Source organism: Artibeus jamaicensis, unplaced genomic scaffold (assembly GCF_021234435.1).
Source record: "Artibeus jamaicensis isolate MK-2021 breed Jamaican fruit bat unplaced genomic scaffold, CSHL_Jam_final contig_588, whole genome shotgun sequence".
Classification (NCBI taxonomy): Eukaryota; Metazoa; Chordata; class Mammalia; order Chiroptera; family Phyllostomidae; genus Artibeus; species Artibeus jamaicensis.
This window is the reverse complement of record NW_026521895.1, coordinates 4,269,576-4,285,744: the sequence shown is the minus strand read 5'-3', so window position 1 is coordinate 4,285,744 and position 16,169 is coordinate 4,269,576. Positions and strand designations below refer to the sequence as shown.

The window sequence follows — 16,169 nt, the reverse complement described above, 5'->3', positions numbered from 1 at the left end:
TTTTTTCCTCGTCTGTAATTGATTTCTTACCTGAGTAATTAAAAACTTCGTTATGTGCTCTGGCAACCTGCCCTTCTCACTCGACAAGATCATCTCCAGCATGTCTCCATGGAGTTTTTCCATAACAACAAACACTCGTTCGGGCGTTTCAAACATACACTCCAGATTTACAACACCAGGGTGATGAAGGTTCTATTAAAGATAAATAAAGCACTTGAAGAAAATGAGTTTTTTGATACTGGTTGGCAAACTCACTGATTATACAAAACTGTTCAAGTTACAAGCTATGAAGAAACCCACACTTAAGATTTTTAACACCTCTAAGTTCCACATGTGTTGCCTTATATTTTTGAAATTTTAATGCTTCCAAAAACTACATCTTTACTTTCTATGCACAGTGAAATGATTTTTCCTAGGCTAAAAATCCAAGTTCCAGCACAGTGAATTGCTAATTAGGTTTTAATTAGAATACCATATTGAGAAATCTATACTTTCTTAGGCTCATCTCCAATAGTAAGCTGTCCTAAATATGCATGCAAGGCCACCTCATGCAGGTGGCAGGAATTTAATGTGGAAAGGATGACATTTGTAGACGTGGAGCATCTGACTGCACTGATGGAGCGCACTAGTCAAAACCTTCTGGACCTGCTCTGCTGCCGGAGGCTGGAGTACTTTGCTGCGGAAGCTCCTGTGTGGTTGGTTGGTGTGAAGCTGACTATGGAAACAGGAAAAAAAATTCCTAGAGCCTCTGCTTCGTCTGGGATATGATGCTAGGAATAGTCCTGCATTGTTCTCAAGAACTCAGTATTATCTCCACAATGAAGTGATGGCTAATAATAATAGGCTGCCTTTGGCTTGACATGTTAATGGTCATATATGTCAAGCAAAATTACTTGTAACATTAGATGGGTTTCTGTAATGATGCTTAAGTCTGAATGTAGGTCTCGGGTTATCAACAAAAGCCTTTGATCATTGGACCTTTACTCTTTATTTTCTACACACAATAACAACAAAAGTCCTGATCACTGAAAAACGATTATATATTCCCTTTATATTTCAATGAGAAACAGAAAAAAAATCATGAGCAAAATTACCTAAAGAAAAAAGACAGGAACAAACTTAATTTTGCTAATAGACAAACAGAGGAAAAAATAAACACATGCTTTATCATAGGGGAGAAAACCTCAGTGAGTGATAGAATTGTATGTAGAATGAGTTTTCACAAACCACTTGAACCTGAAATGGCTCCCCATTCAGACCTCACAGATGGGTGCTGGGCGGCAGAAGGCGCTGTGGTGAGTCTGCCCTGCAGCTGTCCTCCCGATGCAGGCTGGTGAGGAGAGCCTGCAGACCAGATGCGGAGTCCCACCATGGTTGGCAGAAGCTCCCAGGATGCTCAGGGTGTCCTTTCACTATTTGGCAATTTTGATCTCTGCCCCAGGTATCTGATGAGGCTTTTTGATTTTGATGCCTAGGTGTCCAATCACGCAACATAATATAGTCATGGAGTAGCAAGTTTCTGAATGTGGTCCAAGAGATGCCTGCACCTGCACCCAATGGCCTTTCACCTATAGAAGTATTGTTCTGGAAACTGTTAACTGGTCAAATCTGGGTACGTCAGACACCTGGCCTCCAGAGCTATTCTCTCCTGGTCAGAGATGAAGCCGTGGAGAGAGGGCGGGATTAACAAAATTCACTCTGTCACTATCCTTACTTTATCTGTCCTGACTGCCTACAAGTAAGGGCAGATACCTTTTGGCTTTGACCATTATGAAAGCATCAGGTCCTCAGGTGGGAGACTCTAAGGAATGACTACATGTCTGTCTGGCCTGCAGTGTGGAATCTGAGTGATCATATTGCTCACACTTGAACCTGTGCATGGACTGTCTCACTTTATTTTTCTTATACATCCTTCCCTGACAGGGGAGCCCCTCCCACTGGACAGACTGTCAAGCTCTGGGTGTCCACGTGACTCAGCTGTCCTCTTTTAAATCAATGATCACAGCAGAAGCTTTAAGAATAACATGAGAATGCTGCCTGAGTTACGATTCCCCTGGGATAAGTTCACTATGAGATGTACTGAGTGCACCTTCCTCTTTTGAGTATCTCCTTAACTTACTATTTGTTATGTTTACTATAACCTTAAGCACTTCGGCAGTTTTCCAGGGAGTTGGGCTTCCTTGAATTGCCATGGCCTTGCTGTTTGCGTGGGGAGCAGGAACAATGAAATTGGAAAGGAGCAGATGAGAGAAATAGACAGCAAGGCAAAGGGGCCCCTTGTGTGTTGACAGGAAAATCTAGAGTGTGAAGGAATAGATCAAGGTTAAGGGAGAGCAACCTCAGGGGCAAAAGAGGACGAAGTGGCACTGTTACTCTCTCCTGGTCAGAGCTGGGTGGCATTAACAAACTCACACTCTCACTCAACAGCTCGCCTGCTGCTTCTGCTGACTTTGTTTTCAGCTATGAGGATGGGGGAGAACAGGAGTCAGTAGATGGCCTAGACGTTCTTCTACCTAAATTATCTGATATGCTGTATTTTGCCGTGTATAATATGCATTTACCCAAATTTGGGTGCGGGGATAAGGATGCGTATTATATATGGGTAGTACTAATTCCATAGCTATATGTTTTTAATCATTTTATTTATGCCAATGTGTTAAAAGTGTAACGCTAGAAAGAAATGATGATAGTGTATGCAAAATAATACCCTGGAACACAATAATGGGTTTTGTGTCTAAATATAAATAAATAATTGAATTAAAAATTAAAATGAAAGATTTCTCCCTGAAAGTTTGGGCCAAAAACGTGGGTATTATACCTGACAAAATACGGTACATACAATGCCAACCCTCACATGCCTCTACCTGTATTCCTCTAAATATGCAAATTCTTAACAGTACTAAAGTTCATTACTCAATACATCCCTTTTTTCCTTTTCCCTACTCTACCACGTGACTTGAAGAGCATCTCCTATACAGAGAACGGAACCTGAATGTGTTTATCTGACCGGTATATTCACAGACTGTTCTAGCACAAGACTATGGAGCAGATTAATAAAATTCTTCCCAGTTAACTAAGTTGTGCCAAGTTCACTGTTAATCTGAAGGACTCTGCAAATGTTCTCTAATAGCATTTTAATGAAAAGAATTAGAAAAAATTTGCTGTTGATACAGAACTTTGAACCCATGTAGGTATATACATCTTTAAAGAAAATATATTCAATGAAAGCAATGAACGACAGGCTATGTATACACAAATTATTTTTAAAAGTTTTAGAAAAGTTTGAACTCATTCATTTTTTGTAGTTGGCCCTTGATCTTTAACCGAAACCTTGTGCTAGACAGGTTTGCTAAAGAATATATTGAGTGGTACCTGAAAGTTTTTTCCAACAGCACAACAGCTCTATTTTTCCTGCATAACTGATATACAACAAGTTGTTATTTTTAAACTTCATTATACGTGCTTGAGAAAAGGCAACCATAAATTCTTATGCATGATCTGTACTTTTTTGCATTAAACCAAATGACTAAGCTTGTTTTTACATGTAATAAAAAAAAGAAAGAAAACAGAATATAATCATACTGTATTTCTCCAAATTCTCATACCATACTGATAGAAAGTATTTCTTTAACCTAGAGAAGATAATATTGAAAACTGGAAACAGAAAAAAAATTTAAGCTATTATTCTCTATTATCATGTATAATTCACGTTATCTTTTTACCTTAAGATTAACTCTAAGATATGCTTCAATCACACTAGTCCATGTGACTTGTTCACAATTTAAATTTTCTATGTAAAATATAAAATATGTAAACTTTTTTTTAAAAAAGATTTTATTTATTTATTTTTAGAGAGCCGGAAAAGGAAGGAGAAAGAGAGGAAGAGAAACATCATTGTGTGGTTGCCTCTTGCACGCCCCCTACTGGGGACCTGGCCCACAACCCAGGCATGTGCCCTGACTGGGAATCCAACAGGGGACCCTTCATTTCACAGGCCAGTGCTCAATCCACTGAACCACACCAGCCAGGACTATACTTTTCTGTATAAATAGCTATTCAACATCTTCCTCCTAATGTCCAAAGTACCTGAATTACCTTATTTTGCCATGTGTAATGTGTACCTTTTTGCCCAAATATTTGAGGCAAAAATAAGGGTACACATACATGAGTAGTACCTGAAATACCTCGTATCTACGCTCATGTTTTTAATTATTTGTTACATAAAATTTCTTATACCATAATATGTTAAAAAATAAATGCTAAAATTTCTTTGTAATACAAAAAACAAGTTGCTCAATAAAAATAAACAAATAAATAATTGAATTCAAATGAGAGATTTTCCCCCTGAAAGTTTGGCCTAAAAATGCCAAATGTGTATAATGCACCCACATGTGCATTATACATGGCAAAATACAGTCATTAAAAAATGGCTTGACAACTGCACATCAAATCCGGCATACTAGCGTTCAGAAAGAATTTTTGTTAACTTTCCAGGCCCTACCTCAGGAATTCAGATAATAAATTTCATGGCAGAGTAAGTACTACAGGATGCTCTGGCCATCTGTTTGTTGCATTTAAGTAATCTAATTTCCAGGAAATGAAACATTTGGTCAAGTACAGGAAAGAATAGTGTCCATTCACACATAACAGATTGATGACATGGCCATGAGGTGAATATAAGTTGTTCAGAAGTCTGGGAGGAAATATTGTTTGCAAATCAAGATAAAAATTTTCCTGACTCAAGTTGCCTAGAGAATTCTTATGCTATCAAAAGCAAAGGCTTTTATAAAAGCAACAATATTTTATGACAAGAAATATTTCAGTATTAACACCTTTATGTTTACATTCTATTTTGTTATATTTTCTGGATTTGTGTTAAATTTCACTTGCAGCTACATTTAATTTTAATAATGTCACTGATATATATATGGAATATATCATTCCATATATACTTGTGAAAAATTAAAGATGGCATATTTTCCCCTTCATTCAGGATACTTACACTAAAACACGAGAGTTGGGAAAAAGATGAATTAGAATCGACAATTTTTCAAGGTGATATTTAGAAGCAATACAGACCTAATATGACTTCTCACAACTTTTCTATCAAAACAACTAAATGATTTAGATTTTAGCTCTTACTGAACAGAACTAAATGAATTTAAAAGTGAGGAGTGCAGATCTAAATTCTAAATGCCGTGAAAAGTGGAAGACTAATCGCAGCTGTGTGGGTGGGGACATGAGTTGCCTTTCTCGGAGGTATAGCACTCAGAGGCTTTGTGGATTCTCATCTCTGCCAGTTTGCCAGGGTCAAGAGGATGCCATCTTTCCATTTTCTAATTACAGTCACTTACAATTCAGGCTTCCCTTAGTGGCCCTAGAAATTACAATTACCTAATGTCTCATGAAGGGGAAATAGCATGTAATTCCCTGATAGATGTTAAAAAAAAGTCATCATGTAGACAGCAGATGACTATAAAAAGACTAAAGATAACACTCAAATTGATACGGCAAGCTCATCTCTCTTTCCTAAAGTCCATAATCTTATACCCAACTGTGTTTTGGGGCATGTTATTTAAAGGAAAGATGTCTAACAATGGGAATTGATGTCCTTCCTTCCAAACTTACTCTTTTGGCATTTTGTCTCTCAACAAATGGCCAGCCATCTCCATTAGCAACTGAGACTCACACTAAATATTTACTTGTCCCTCAATTCCAAAATCAATTTATCTCTAAAACCAATAGCAGCCACCTCCCTAATTTCTCTCACACTGACACCTCATCTCATCCCTAGGGATCTGCCACAGCCTCCCAAGTGATCTTATCTTGGGTCTTGTTCACGTCTGAGCCACTCTTTAAAAGCCTGTCCCTGTGGTCTTCCCAGAGGTGATTCTGAATCATATCCTCTTGCTGCAATTCCATGATAATCACCACCAGCATTAGCAGGCAGGGTACGTACCCCTTCGGAAAGGCACACAGGGCCCTTCACAAATGGCTTCTTCTCCTCTTCCCACCCAAATACTTCACCAGCTTCTTCTCTTTTCCTCCCACCTATCTACCATCTCTCTGGTCAGAATAAACAATTTTCAGAACAAGCCATGCTCTCTCTCTTCTCTACACTTTCATACGCACTGTTCTCTCAGCAGGAATGAAACTATTTTGCCTGGTACAAATTCTCAGCTGTCAGGCACCTTCCATGGACTCCCACGGTCCGGCTTGTATGTGTCTGTATGTTCATCATCTGTGGTACAATCCTCTTTCATAACATTTTTAACACATTTAGTTATTGGTGAATCTATGTGTCTTACTTACAAGACTACAAGCCCCCCAATGACTGTATTTTATCAATTATATTCCCAGAGTAAGCCTAGTGCCTGGTACTCAAGACAAGTTTGTAAATGTAACAGAAGGATCAAGAATCCTTGTATCTCCTTTCTTTTCAGTGCATGAATAATATTCTTGAAAGCTTGCATTAATTTACTAAGGTTATGTTAATACATATCTGACACACTTAGTGACACAGTACATTTTGCATCTAAAATGGTAGATACTGATGTCCTCTCTTCAGAAAAAAATGAAAAAGGTAGCAGACTTTTTCACTTTGAGGTAGGTCACTTCACTGGTAAGCAAGCTCAGGATTCCGCTGATGAATAATATGATCAGAAGTAATAATACTTTTAATGATAAATACCAATAATATGGATATGAATATCAGAGATGCCATTAGTGGTATGAGTTGCAAAATGATTTTCTAAAGTCCCAAGGGTATGGTCATTTTTTCCAGGTGCTGTTCCCTCAAAATATAGATTTGGCCACTGTTTCTGTAAGTATTTCAGCATATTTGATAGGAATAAACATTTAGTTTTCCCTCTACCTAAGTGATTTGTGTTTATTTTATATATAGCTCTTAAAAAGAAGACATGCCTTAGTTTCACCCCACTCTCAAAGCCCACAAGGAAGCATCCACAGCAAGAGACAGGCAAAGCAACAGCCGCTAAAGACCATCGTTGGGATATTCCTTTTGAACAATCCCTTCCCTCCCTGCCAATTCTCCCTTGCACAACCTGTGAAAATCTAATTTCCTATGAGTTCATTATTGGCCTGAGGATGAGAAAGCAAGCACCGAAAATGGGCTATTGAGATGATAATGATCACTGCACTTCTAACCCTCCTTACTTGGAAAAGGCCTTGCAACTCCCTTCTTCCCATCGTTTTTTATTTGATTTACAGATGTGACAACAAGGAAATCCTCGAGGCCTGGAGCAGTTTCAGGAGCACAGTGTCTGGACACAGACCGTCTGCGTTTCAATTCCAGCTCTCCCACTTCCCAACCCCTGACTTCATTTCTTCATATGTAAAAGGAGATGATAATAGTAATGTGTCTAACCTGGCAATACCACTAGGGCTTAATGATCTAATGTCTACAAAGACCTGGGATCAGACCCAGAACACAGTAAAGGTTAGGTGTTACTGTTGGGAAGAGTCTGTAACTTATAGAAGATCTGGGCCACACTGCAGTTTGATAACTGAAAGTTTACTCCAAGTGGCAGAAAACTTCCCTTTGTTTTTCACCTAACACAGGCGACATCAGACAGGAACTGCCACAAGCTGGCTCCTGATAGTTTGCGCTGCCCATCTTTCCCCTGCTGTGTTTTTATACTTCAGGGATGGGAAGAGGGGCTTCTGCTGGGATGTCCGCCACGAGGAGAGGCTGTGCGTAGCCCCACGTGAGGGCCTCCTGCCCTAAAGGGAGTGCGATCACTGGGCTATACTGGGTGAATGTGTTTGCACTTCACGTTGAGCTGACAAAACTCAGTTTAAGTAGGCTCACATTTCAGTAGTTACTTGTCTTTTAGGAGATAAAAATTTTTGTGGGGAAATTTCACATGTAAAAGTTTAGAAATGCACACTGATGTTAACCTAGGACAAAACAAAGCTAACACATTGAGTCAGCTTTGTAGAATAAAGGTGCATTGTATTACTTCAAAAAGATTAGATACACGAATCCCTCCTCCTGTGAACAGGGGTCACTGGCTGACTTTTAGATCAACGGGGCCACCAATGTAACCCATTAGACTCTAGGAACTCAGAAAGGTTCAGATCATTCCTGGTAAAAGTTGTTTACTCTTCCATCCATCAGACTGAAGTGTACTGTTACTTCTGTGGTGGGCACTAAGTGGCATGGATTGGCTTTGGTTAAATACAGGTCACCATTTTGTGGGAGGAATAATAAATGAAAGCATCTCCATGAACTGCTAATGACAATATATACACCCTGTGCCCAGAGGTCAAGAAAGGGAGTCAACTTTTAGGTGATTAGCTTATATGCACAATTGACCATTACCTTTTTTCATCTTAAATTAGCTATAAATCTGTGTATTGTATTAATTAATACCAGACCAAAATTTTTTTAAAGCACCAATTCAATATCTGCATAGCAAAAAAATCAGCTCAAGCCTGGTGTGGACCTTCTGTATTAATGCACACCCACAGCCTATCTGCACGCCTCAGTCATTCTGCACCTTGTCTGTTGTGGACATGCTTCGGTGTAGCTTCAGGTCCCGGGTTGCTACAGACATGTGATAAATGCACTGTCTTCTTTTACTACAAAAGGAAGGAGAAGCTAAATGCAGAGGAGGAGAAGGACTCTGCAGAAAGCACTTTTAAAAAGCTCTCATCATCTCTCATGTTGTTTCTAGCATTTTTTGACTTTTCACCAGGTGACAATACTATAAAAATATCTGACATTTGCTACCCATCACCAGGAATCCTGCATATTGGAGCTTGGAAGGGGAAATTAGCCCTCTATCTGGACTCATACTCTGAGGTTTCATGGGCATTGATGTTCGTATGTGGCTGAAGTGGATACTGTAATTTCGGGAGGTGGGTGAGTACTTTCTATCAAGAGAACTCAGGAAAGACTCCCACATAGCAAGATTCCTGTACCCATTGGAGTACCCAAGCCCACCCCAAACCCAGGTCAGAGTTGCAAGTTGGATTCAGCCAAAAGAGCATGATATTGGAGAACCAGAAACAAAGGCTTCAAAGACAGAAAATTAGTAACTGATCAATACCAATAGAAAAAATATTCAGTGTCAGAAAACACTTCTCCAGAAAGCATGAGCCCCTTTCCTCTACGCCACTATTCAGTCTGTGTTTAGACGAAACACAAGATTTAAGAGCATGTCTTCTTAAAATAAGAAAATTGGGATATGTGTGTATGTATATGTATATTTATAAATAATATAAAAATTGAAAACTTTAAATATCTGGATAATTTTCCTATTTGCTACCAAACACAGAGCAATGGAGACACAGCTGAAACAGTTTTACTTACTGTTAATCTACCTGGCTGGAGACATGAACACACAAATTCAAACTAGTCCTGGTGTTAGATTTAAATCATAATGTTTAACAAATCATATTACTTAGGAAACAGCTTCTACACTTACATGCCAGCACTTCACCAGAACGCTTAACATTCTATCACAACGTTAAGTGTCTGTGCAGACACATAATCCTGCCCATGTGTTACATGTCAGAGAGTGGGAACCAGAATGAGTGTACGGGGTCTACTGGGCAGGGAGAGAGGGCGAGACGTTATGTGTGAACAGGCCAAGTGGTGACCTCTTACATATGCATAAGAGTTTTGTGGTAAAACATGTTTACTCTCAAAATTAAGCAAGTTCTTAAACAAGGGCCTTCTCGGAATCTTCAGTAAGTGAAAGACTGTGCTCACTCCCGAGGTGTGGATGACCCGGACATACGTAAATCACTTTAGTGGGGAACTCTTAGCAACCACACCCTCTCACAAATGAACTTAAGTTTCTTCCCAAAATATGCGGGAAACACTGATGTAAAAAATATGCCACGCATGATTTAATGTAGTCTGCCTGAAACAGCCCTGTGAAGCAAGTGCACCAAGTCCGATGAATTCCATAATTAAGGAAAACAGTTAAAAAAAAGGTTTGCCCCCAAAATAGAAGTTTTGACTTGGACCCTGGCCTTTTGACACAGGGTTTTTTTTTTCACTATGACTAACTTATCAGACACAATATTTGAAAAATTTTCTAAGTTCATTTTCTTTTTCTTAAAATAAATCTTTGTTTTCATTTTCCCTCTACTTTAGACATCTATACACATAATCTATAGGCTTTACTTTTTGGGACATGCAGAAGATAAGATTACATTAGAGCTGAAAAACTTGTCTAAAGAAACAATTCCAAGTAAATTCTTCTTGCTTTAAAATACAAAGAAAGAAATATTTGAAGAAGTATAATAAACATATCAGATGAAACAATGCCAGTGATGCAGGAGAATTAGCTTAGGACACAGAGTCCCTGGGCTCTACCCTGTCCTTCCCCTTCTAGGTGAGGACACTGTGGACTTGTTACTAAATACCTGCCCATCGCTGACTCCTCCCAATTTCCGGGGTGAGAAACAGTTAAGTCAAACGAAACCCAGACTCAGCCAGAGTCGGCAACTCAGACCTCCCTTGCAGTTTTGAAGCTGCTCTGAATGTTCTTCAGATCATCATGACAGTTCCGAGAAGATCAGAGAAAGAGCCACCATCCAGAGAGGAGGGACTGAGACAAGCTGTGGCTACGTCCAACCCCCGGCATCAGACACCACAACCCACCCAGTCCTCCCCTTGCCCACAGCCCATGAAAACCCCCACCCAACCCCCTGTGCATGACTCCCTCTCTGAGTTCACCTGCACTCCCTTCCTTTGAGTGCTTACTGTCACTCATACATCTGCTGTGCTTTGCCAAATCTGTCTGTCTTGTTATCGAGTTTCTTCCCGCACAGTGACAAGAGCTTGGACACTGGCACGGGCTGCGGCCTCTGGTGGCCGGCCTGGGAGCCCTTCAGCACCGAAAGTACAAACTGACCTCCCACTACACACTAAGAAAGAAGGTAATCAAACCTGGCGTATTTTTCTCTAAAAAAATGACTTCACAATTTTAAAAAATCAGTAGTTTGCAAATATTTCATTTTCCCACCCACATCTGGCAAGATTACTCTCTGGTTTTCTATCATGATGACCTCTTCCCCACATACTCTTGATCATCTTTTCAGACTAAGAGGAAAAAAGCCACATATCAAGAGAAAAAAAGCCATGTTTTCACAAGATATATATTTAGTCTTGCTCCATGAACAAAAATTGCCATGTTTTTTAAACAAATAAAGGAACAAGGATTAGGAATATTTTATTGTTTTATTGGCAGGCTCTGCAATTTGGCACCCCATGCTTCCTTCAGCTGTGGCTACAGAATTTGCTCAACAAATACTCAGTGCCCACTGGGGGCCAGGCACATGTTAAGGCATGTTAAGCCTGACCCCTGGCTTTGAGTCAAACACATGTTCTTGTTATGATGAAATTGTGTGTCTCCAGGTTCCCTACTTAGAAAAGTCAACTTCGAGTTATTTGATTTTGCTCCTGGAAGCCAGACCTATAGCCCAGTGGCTGTGAACTAATAACATCTAATGAGTATAAAAACTTCACTGTGTTCCAGGCACTGCTGAGTTTCACAAATTAGCACGTTTGATTCTCATCTCTATGAGGTTTTATAGATAAGGGAATTGAGGCAAAGAAAGCTTTATAACTTATTCAAGCTCCCAAGAACTCTTGAATACAAGTCTAATATTTGAATCCAGGTGGTTTAACTCTAGAGACTATGTTCTTTAAACACTATGCTACACATTGTCTTAATTCAAGTTTATTTAGGATTTGGGTGCTGCCTGTTCTAACTACTAGGCTTCAGGAGCCATGCTACTTAAGACTCCTCACCATAATCATTCAACCCATCTGAGCATGCGTCTGGATTCCTGACTGCTACCTGTTGTCAGTTACCTTACGACAGTACCCTGCCCCTATCTATACCTGTGAGGACGCTCACCCTGCCAATCTGGACTCCCTATATTCCTGACTGACAAGACCTCTTTCCTACACCTTATTCTATTTTTAAACCCATGAACATCCACTGTTGTTCTCTTACCAAAATCCCTGCTGATCTTAAGGTTCCACTGCCTTTCAAGGAAAAACTCTACATGTTATATGTTCCCTGATTTCCTCTGCGCACAATATACAACCCCCCCAGCCCCCCCACCCCAGGGCTCAGCTTCTGAGACAGCCTGTAACACCTGGAAACAATGAATGTATTCTACAAACTTTTCCCACTCACCAAATACCAGAATTTTGTAATTATGGCCCGAAACTTAATGATTTATTTATACAAAAGGTATTCTACCAAAGGCCCTGAGAAACAATTTAAGGAAATTCAGTGTGTGAGTCCAGACAATTTTGTCAAATGTTAATCAATTTACCTGTATCTTTTCTACAGCCTAGGCCTTGTGGAAGTTGGAAAAATAGACATAGCTGAGACCTTCAAACTGCTTGTAACCTAATTATTACATAAAACACATCGATAAATGTTGAAGTACTACTTTATTCTAACACAAGAAATTAAAAACAAAAAGGAGATATGGAAAACAGCATAAAACAGAGAGGATTGGGGATCTCAAATGTCTGTCAAACACAGATGAGCCAGGTAAACCAAGACTGGCATCCAGGGCTGGAATTAAAAGCTGAGCAATGGCCGGAGGTTAAGAGTATGACAATGACAATGACTGGAAGAGAAATGAAAGACTCAGCTGGACAGAGAGATAGAGTACAGTAAGATCACTTATACTGTGGCAGGACAGGACATGTAGACAGGTTCAGTGAAATAAGGAAAAGAAAACTAAGCTGTTAGAGAGAGAAGCTCATCAAAGACTCATCAGGTTGTGGTCTTCACGATAGACTAGGGGCAAAGGAGGGCCAGGTAGATGACGATGGAGTGGGAAGCAGAAGAACTCAGCTACCAGGAGTATCATCAGTTCCAGTAAGCAAGGCATGAATTCAGAACCTGGCTTAGACCAATGCCAATGGAAATGTGAGGGCCGCCGCCAAGATCACTTTGTAGAAAGAAGGAGAAATGGGGTGATTGTGACTGTCACTGCTAGCTGAGAACAACCTCTCACAAAATCTTCTTGCCTTTAAACATTCTTCCTGTATATGTCATCTCTAAATATTGATGCAATCATAACAATTTTTTCCAAATCTCTCACTAATTTACAATCGTCCGAGCATAATAAAATCCAATTGATTTGGCACAACATCTAAGGTTCTGTATGAACTCATACAAAACCCATTTTCTGGTTTTATTGCACATTCTATTCTGTCCCACCGCACGGTCTCCAAACTAAGGCAGGATCTTTGGGAACAAAACGAATTTTAAGGGCTATGTAGGCAGAGAGTGTTTTAAGAACATCTGTTTTGTTTACATGTGTAGTTCTACTGCCTGGTACATGGGGAGAACTCAATAACTGTGCTTTGAATGAATGGATGAATGAATCTTAACACTCCATAAATATGCTCCAATACAGACAGATCTGCCTGAGAATATCCCTGTGGTCTCAAAAATTCTCTGTTCCCAAGTTCCCTTTCACAGCGATTTTTCCCCTACTTTCCAAAAGAAAGGCCTGCTTCTCACATATTCCAAATTACAAGAGCACCACCCTTGGGAGGAAAATACTCTTGGAGAAAATAAACAAAAAATTTAAAATACTGTGTTAGTGTAAAGCAAATTACCTCAATAACTTCAAAATAATTCTTTGCCAAAGAACTTTCTAATTCATGCTTTCAAGAAAATTAGAGAAGAATTTAGTGCATTTATTAACAAAGGATTAAAATAAATTTCTAAAGATAAATCACTTTTTTGGCTTGCAACCTGGCTTGTGCATTTTTAAAAAAGGAATAAAATCGTTGCTGAACTCTGTCTAATTCAAACAATAAATTATATTCACCCATGAAATTATCAACTAAATTAAAAAATCATTCTCATTAAGTAAGTTACTTTTAGTAACATTTTAGTTTTTATGTTGAACAAGCATAGATCAAAATTTACAGAGTATTTAAATTTTGATCAAGCAAACTACAGAGTATTTACTTTGTTTGATAAAGCTTTTATCAATAATTATTGTGATGCTAGCTTAATCGAGGAGAATGCTTTAAGTACTTAAAATATAATAAAAAATAAAAACTATACTTATTTTTATATATATTGTAAATAATTATGAAGAGGACCAATAAAACACGTTCAAGTATAAAAACACATTACATTGGAATGTAATTCTGTGGGAAAAGTATAATATATTCACAGAAAACAAGGAAGTTGTAAAATACTGTATGGTTAAAATAGAGCCTATTCATGTATTTCTAAAAATGGTTGATAAAGAATTTCAAATGTCTATATTTAGATTTTAATGCATACATTTAAAGGAGTGTAAAACAGCTTCATTTTCAAATACCAAGATTTTCAATTCACTACAAAATTAAGACTCTGTAAATTTCTGACAAAATTGTTGATACACCAGCAGGTACAGAATTTTTTTAGAATTGTTTCTTCTAAAATAACCTTAAGTTTCCTACTCACTTTTCACAGAATATTGGTCGTGGTGAAGTACGTAGCCCTCAGCCTGATAGCCCTTAACACCATTTCTTTGGTTATAACACTCAAGAGTTCATCAATGTTGTATTTGTATTTCCCTTGGAACTCTCCTGTTCCATCACCTTGGCCTTGATCATACACTTCCCCATTTCACTATGCTTCCACAGCTATCCTGGTCGCTACTGGTACCTGACTGTCCTAACAGATGATAAACACCTTAGGGAGTTCCTTCATTTGTATATGGCCCATAAGCCCAGTAACTCACTTCATTTAAAGGAAGTGCTTCACGGGTGCTGATGAATGACTTACCATTCTTTTTTTAATTTTTAAAACATTTTAGTTATTCTATTACAGATGTTCCAATGTTTTCCCCTTTGCCCTCCTCCACCCAAGCCCATCTCCTGCTCCCACATTCAATCCCTACATTGTTGTCCATGTCCATGGGTCAGTCCTACATGTTCTTTGATTACTCCTTTCAACCTTTTTTCCACCCTTATCCACCCCCTCCCTTGGCTGCTGTCAGTCTATTCCATGTTTCCACGCCTCTGGTTCTATTTTGTTTGTTAGTTTATTTTGTTCATTAGGTTCCTCTTATAGGTGAGATCATATGGTATTTGTCTTTTGCCACCTGACTTATTTCACTTAGCACAATAGTCTCTGGTTCCATCCATGCTGTTGCAAAGGTAGGAGTTCATTCTTTTTTACTGCTGCACAGTATTTCATTTTGTAAAGGTACCAGTTTTTTTATCCACTCATCTACTGATGAGCAGCACTTAGTCTGTTTTTAGCACTTGACTATTACAAACCATGATGCTATGAACACAGGGGTGCATAGGTTCTTTTAAATTGGTGATTCTGGCCCTGGCTGGTGTGGTTCAGTGGATTGAGAGCTGGCCTCTGAACCCAAGGGTCACTGGCTTGATTCCTAGTCACAGCACATGCCTGGGTTGTAGGCCAGGTCCCTGGTAGGGGGTACATGAGAGGCAACCACACATTGATGTTTCTCTCCCTCCCTTCCCCTTTGTCTAAAAATAAATAAATAACATTGGTGATTTGGGATTTTTAGGGGATATTCCCAACAGTGGAATGGCTAGGTCAAAATAGAATCACAGTTCCTTTTCTAATTTTTTGAGGAAATTCCATATTATTTCCCACAGCAGCTGCACCAGTCTGCATTCCCACCAACTATGCACTAGGGTTCCCTTTTCTTTACATCCTTACCAGTACTTGTTTATTGATCTGTTAATGATGACCATTCTGATAGGTGTGAGCTGATATCTGATTGTGGTTTTAATTTGCATCTCTCTGATGGTTAGTGATGTGAAGCATCTTTTCATATGTCTATGGGCCCTCTGTATGTCTGTCTTCCTTGGAGAACTGTCTATTCAGGTCCTTTGCCCAACTTTTAATTGAATTGTTTATCTTCCTGGTGTTGAGCTGTATGAATTACTTATAGATTTTGGAGATTCAATTCACATCTGATGTATCACTGGCAAATATCTTTTCCCATATAGTCAGTTCCCTTTTCATTCTTTTCATTTTGACGATGGTTCCTTTAGCTGTACAGAAGCTTTTTAATTTGATGCAGTCCCATTTGTTTATTCTTTTCTTTATATCCCTTGCTCCAGGAGCTAGATCAGCAACAATACTGCTACGTGGGATATCTGACATTTTACT

The 16,169-nt window shown here is 39.0% G+C and overlaps 1 protein-coding gene across 2 annotated transcripts in view; it reads right to left on the bottom strand.

Annotated features, from left to right (window-relative positions):
- PRKD1 (protein kinase D1) overlaps positions 1-16,169 on the bottom strand; it is a 325,299-nt gene that overhangs the window by 21,963 nt on the left and 287,167 nt on the right. For both annotated transcript variants that reach the window (XM_037163503.2, XM_037163504.2), the window contains one exon: positions 31-192. In XM_037163503.2, coding sequence (XP_037019398.2) covers positions 31-192 — 162 coding nt within the window. The remainder of the gene's footprint in view (positions 1-30; positions 193-16,169) is intronic.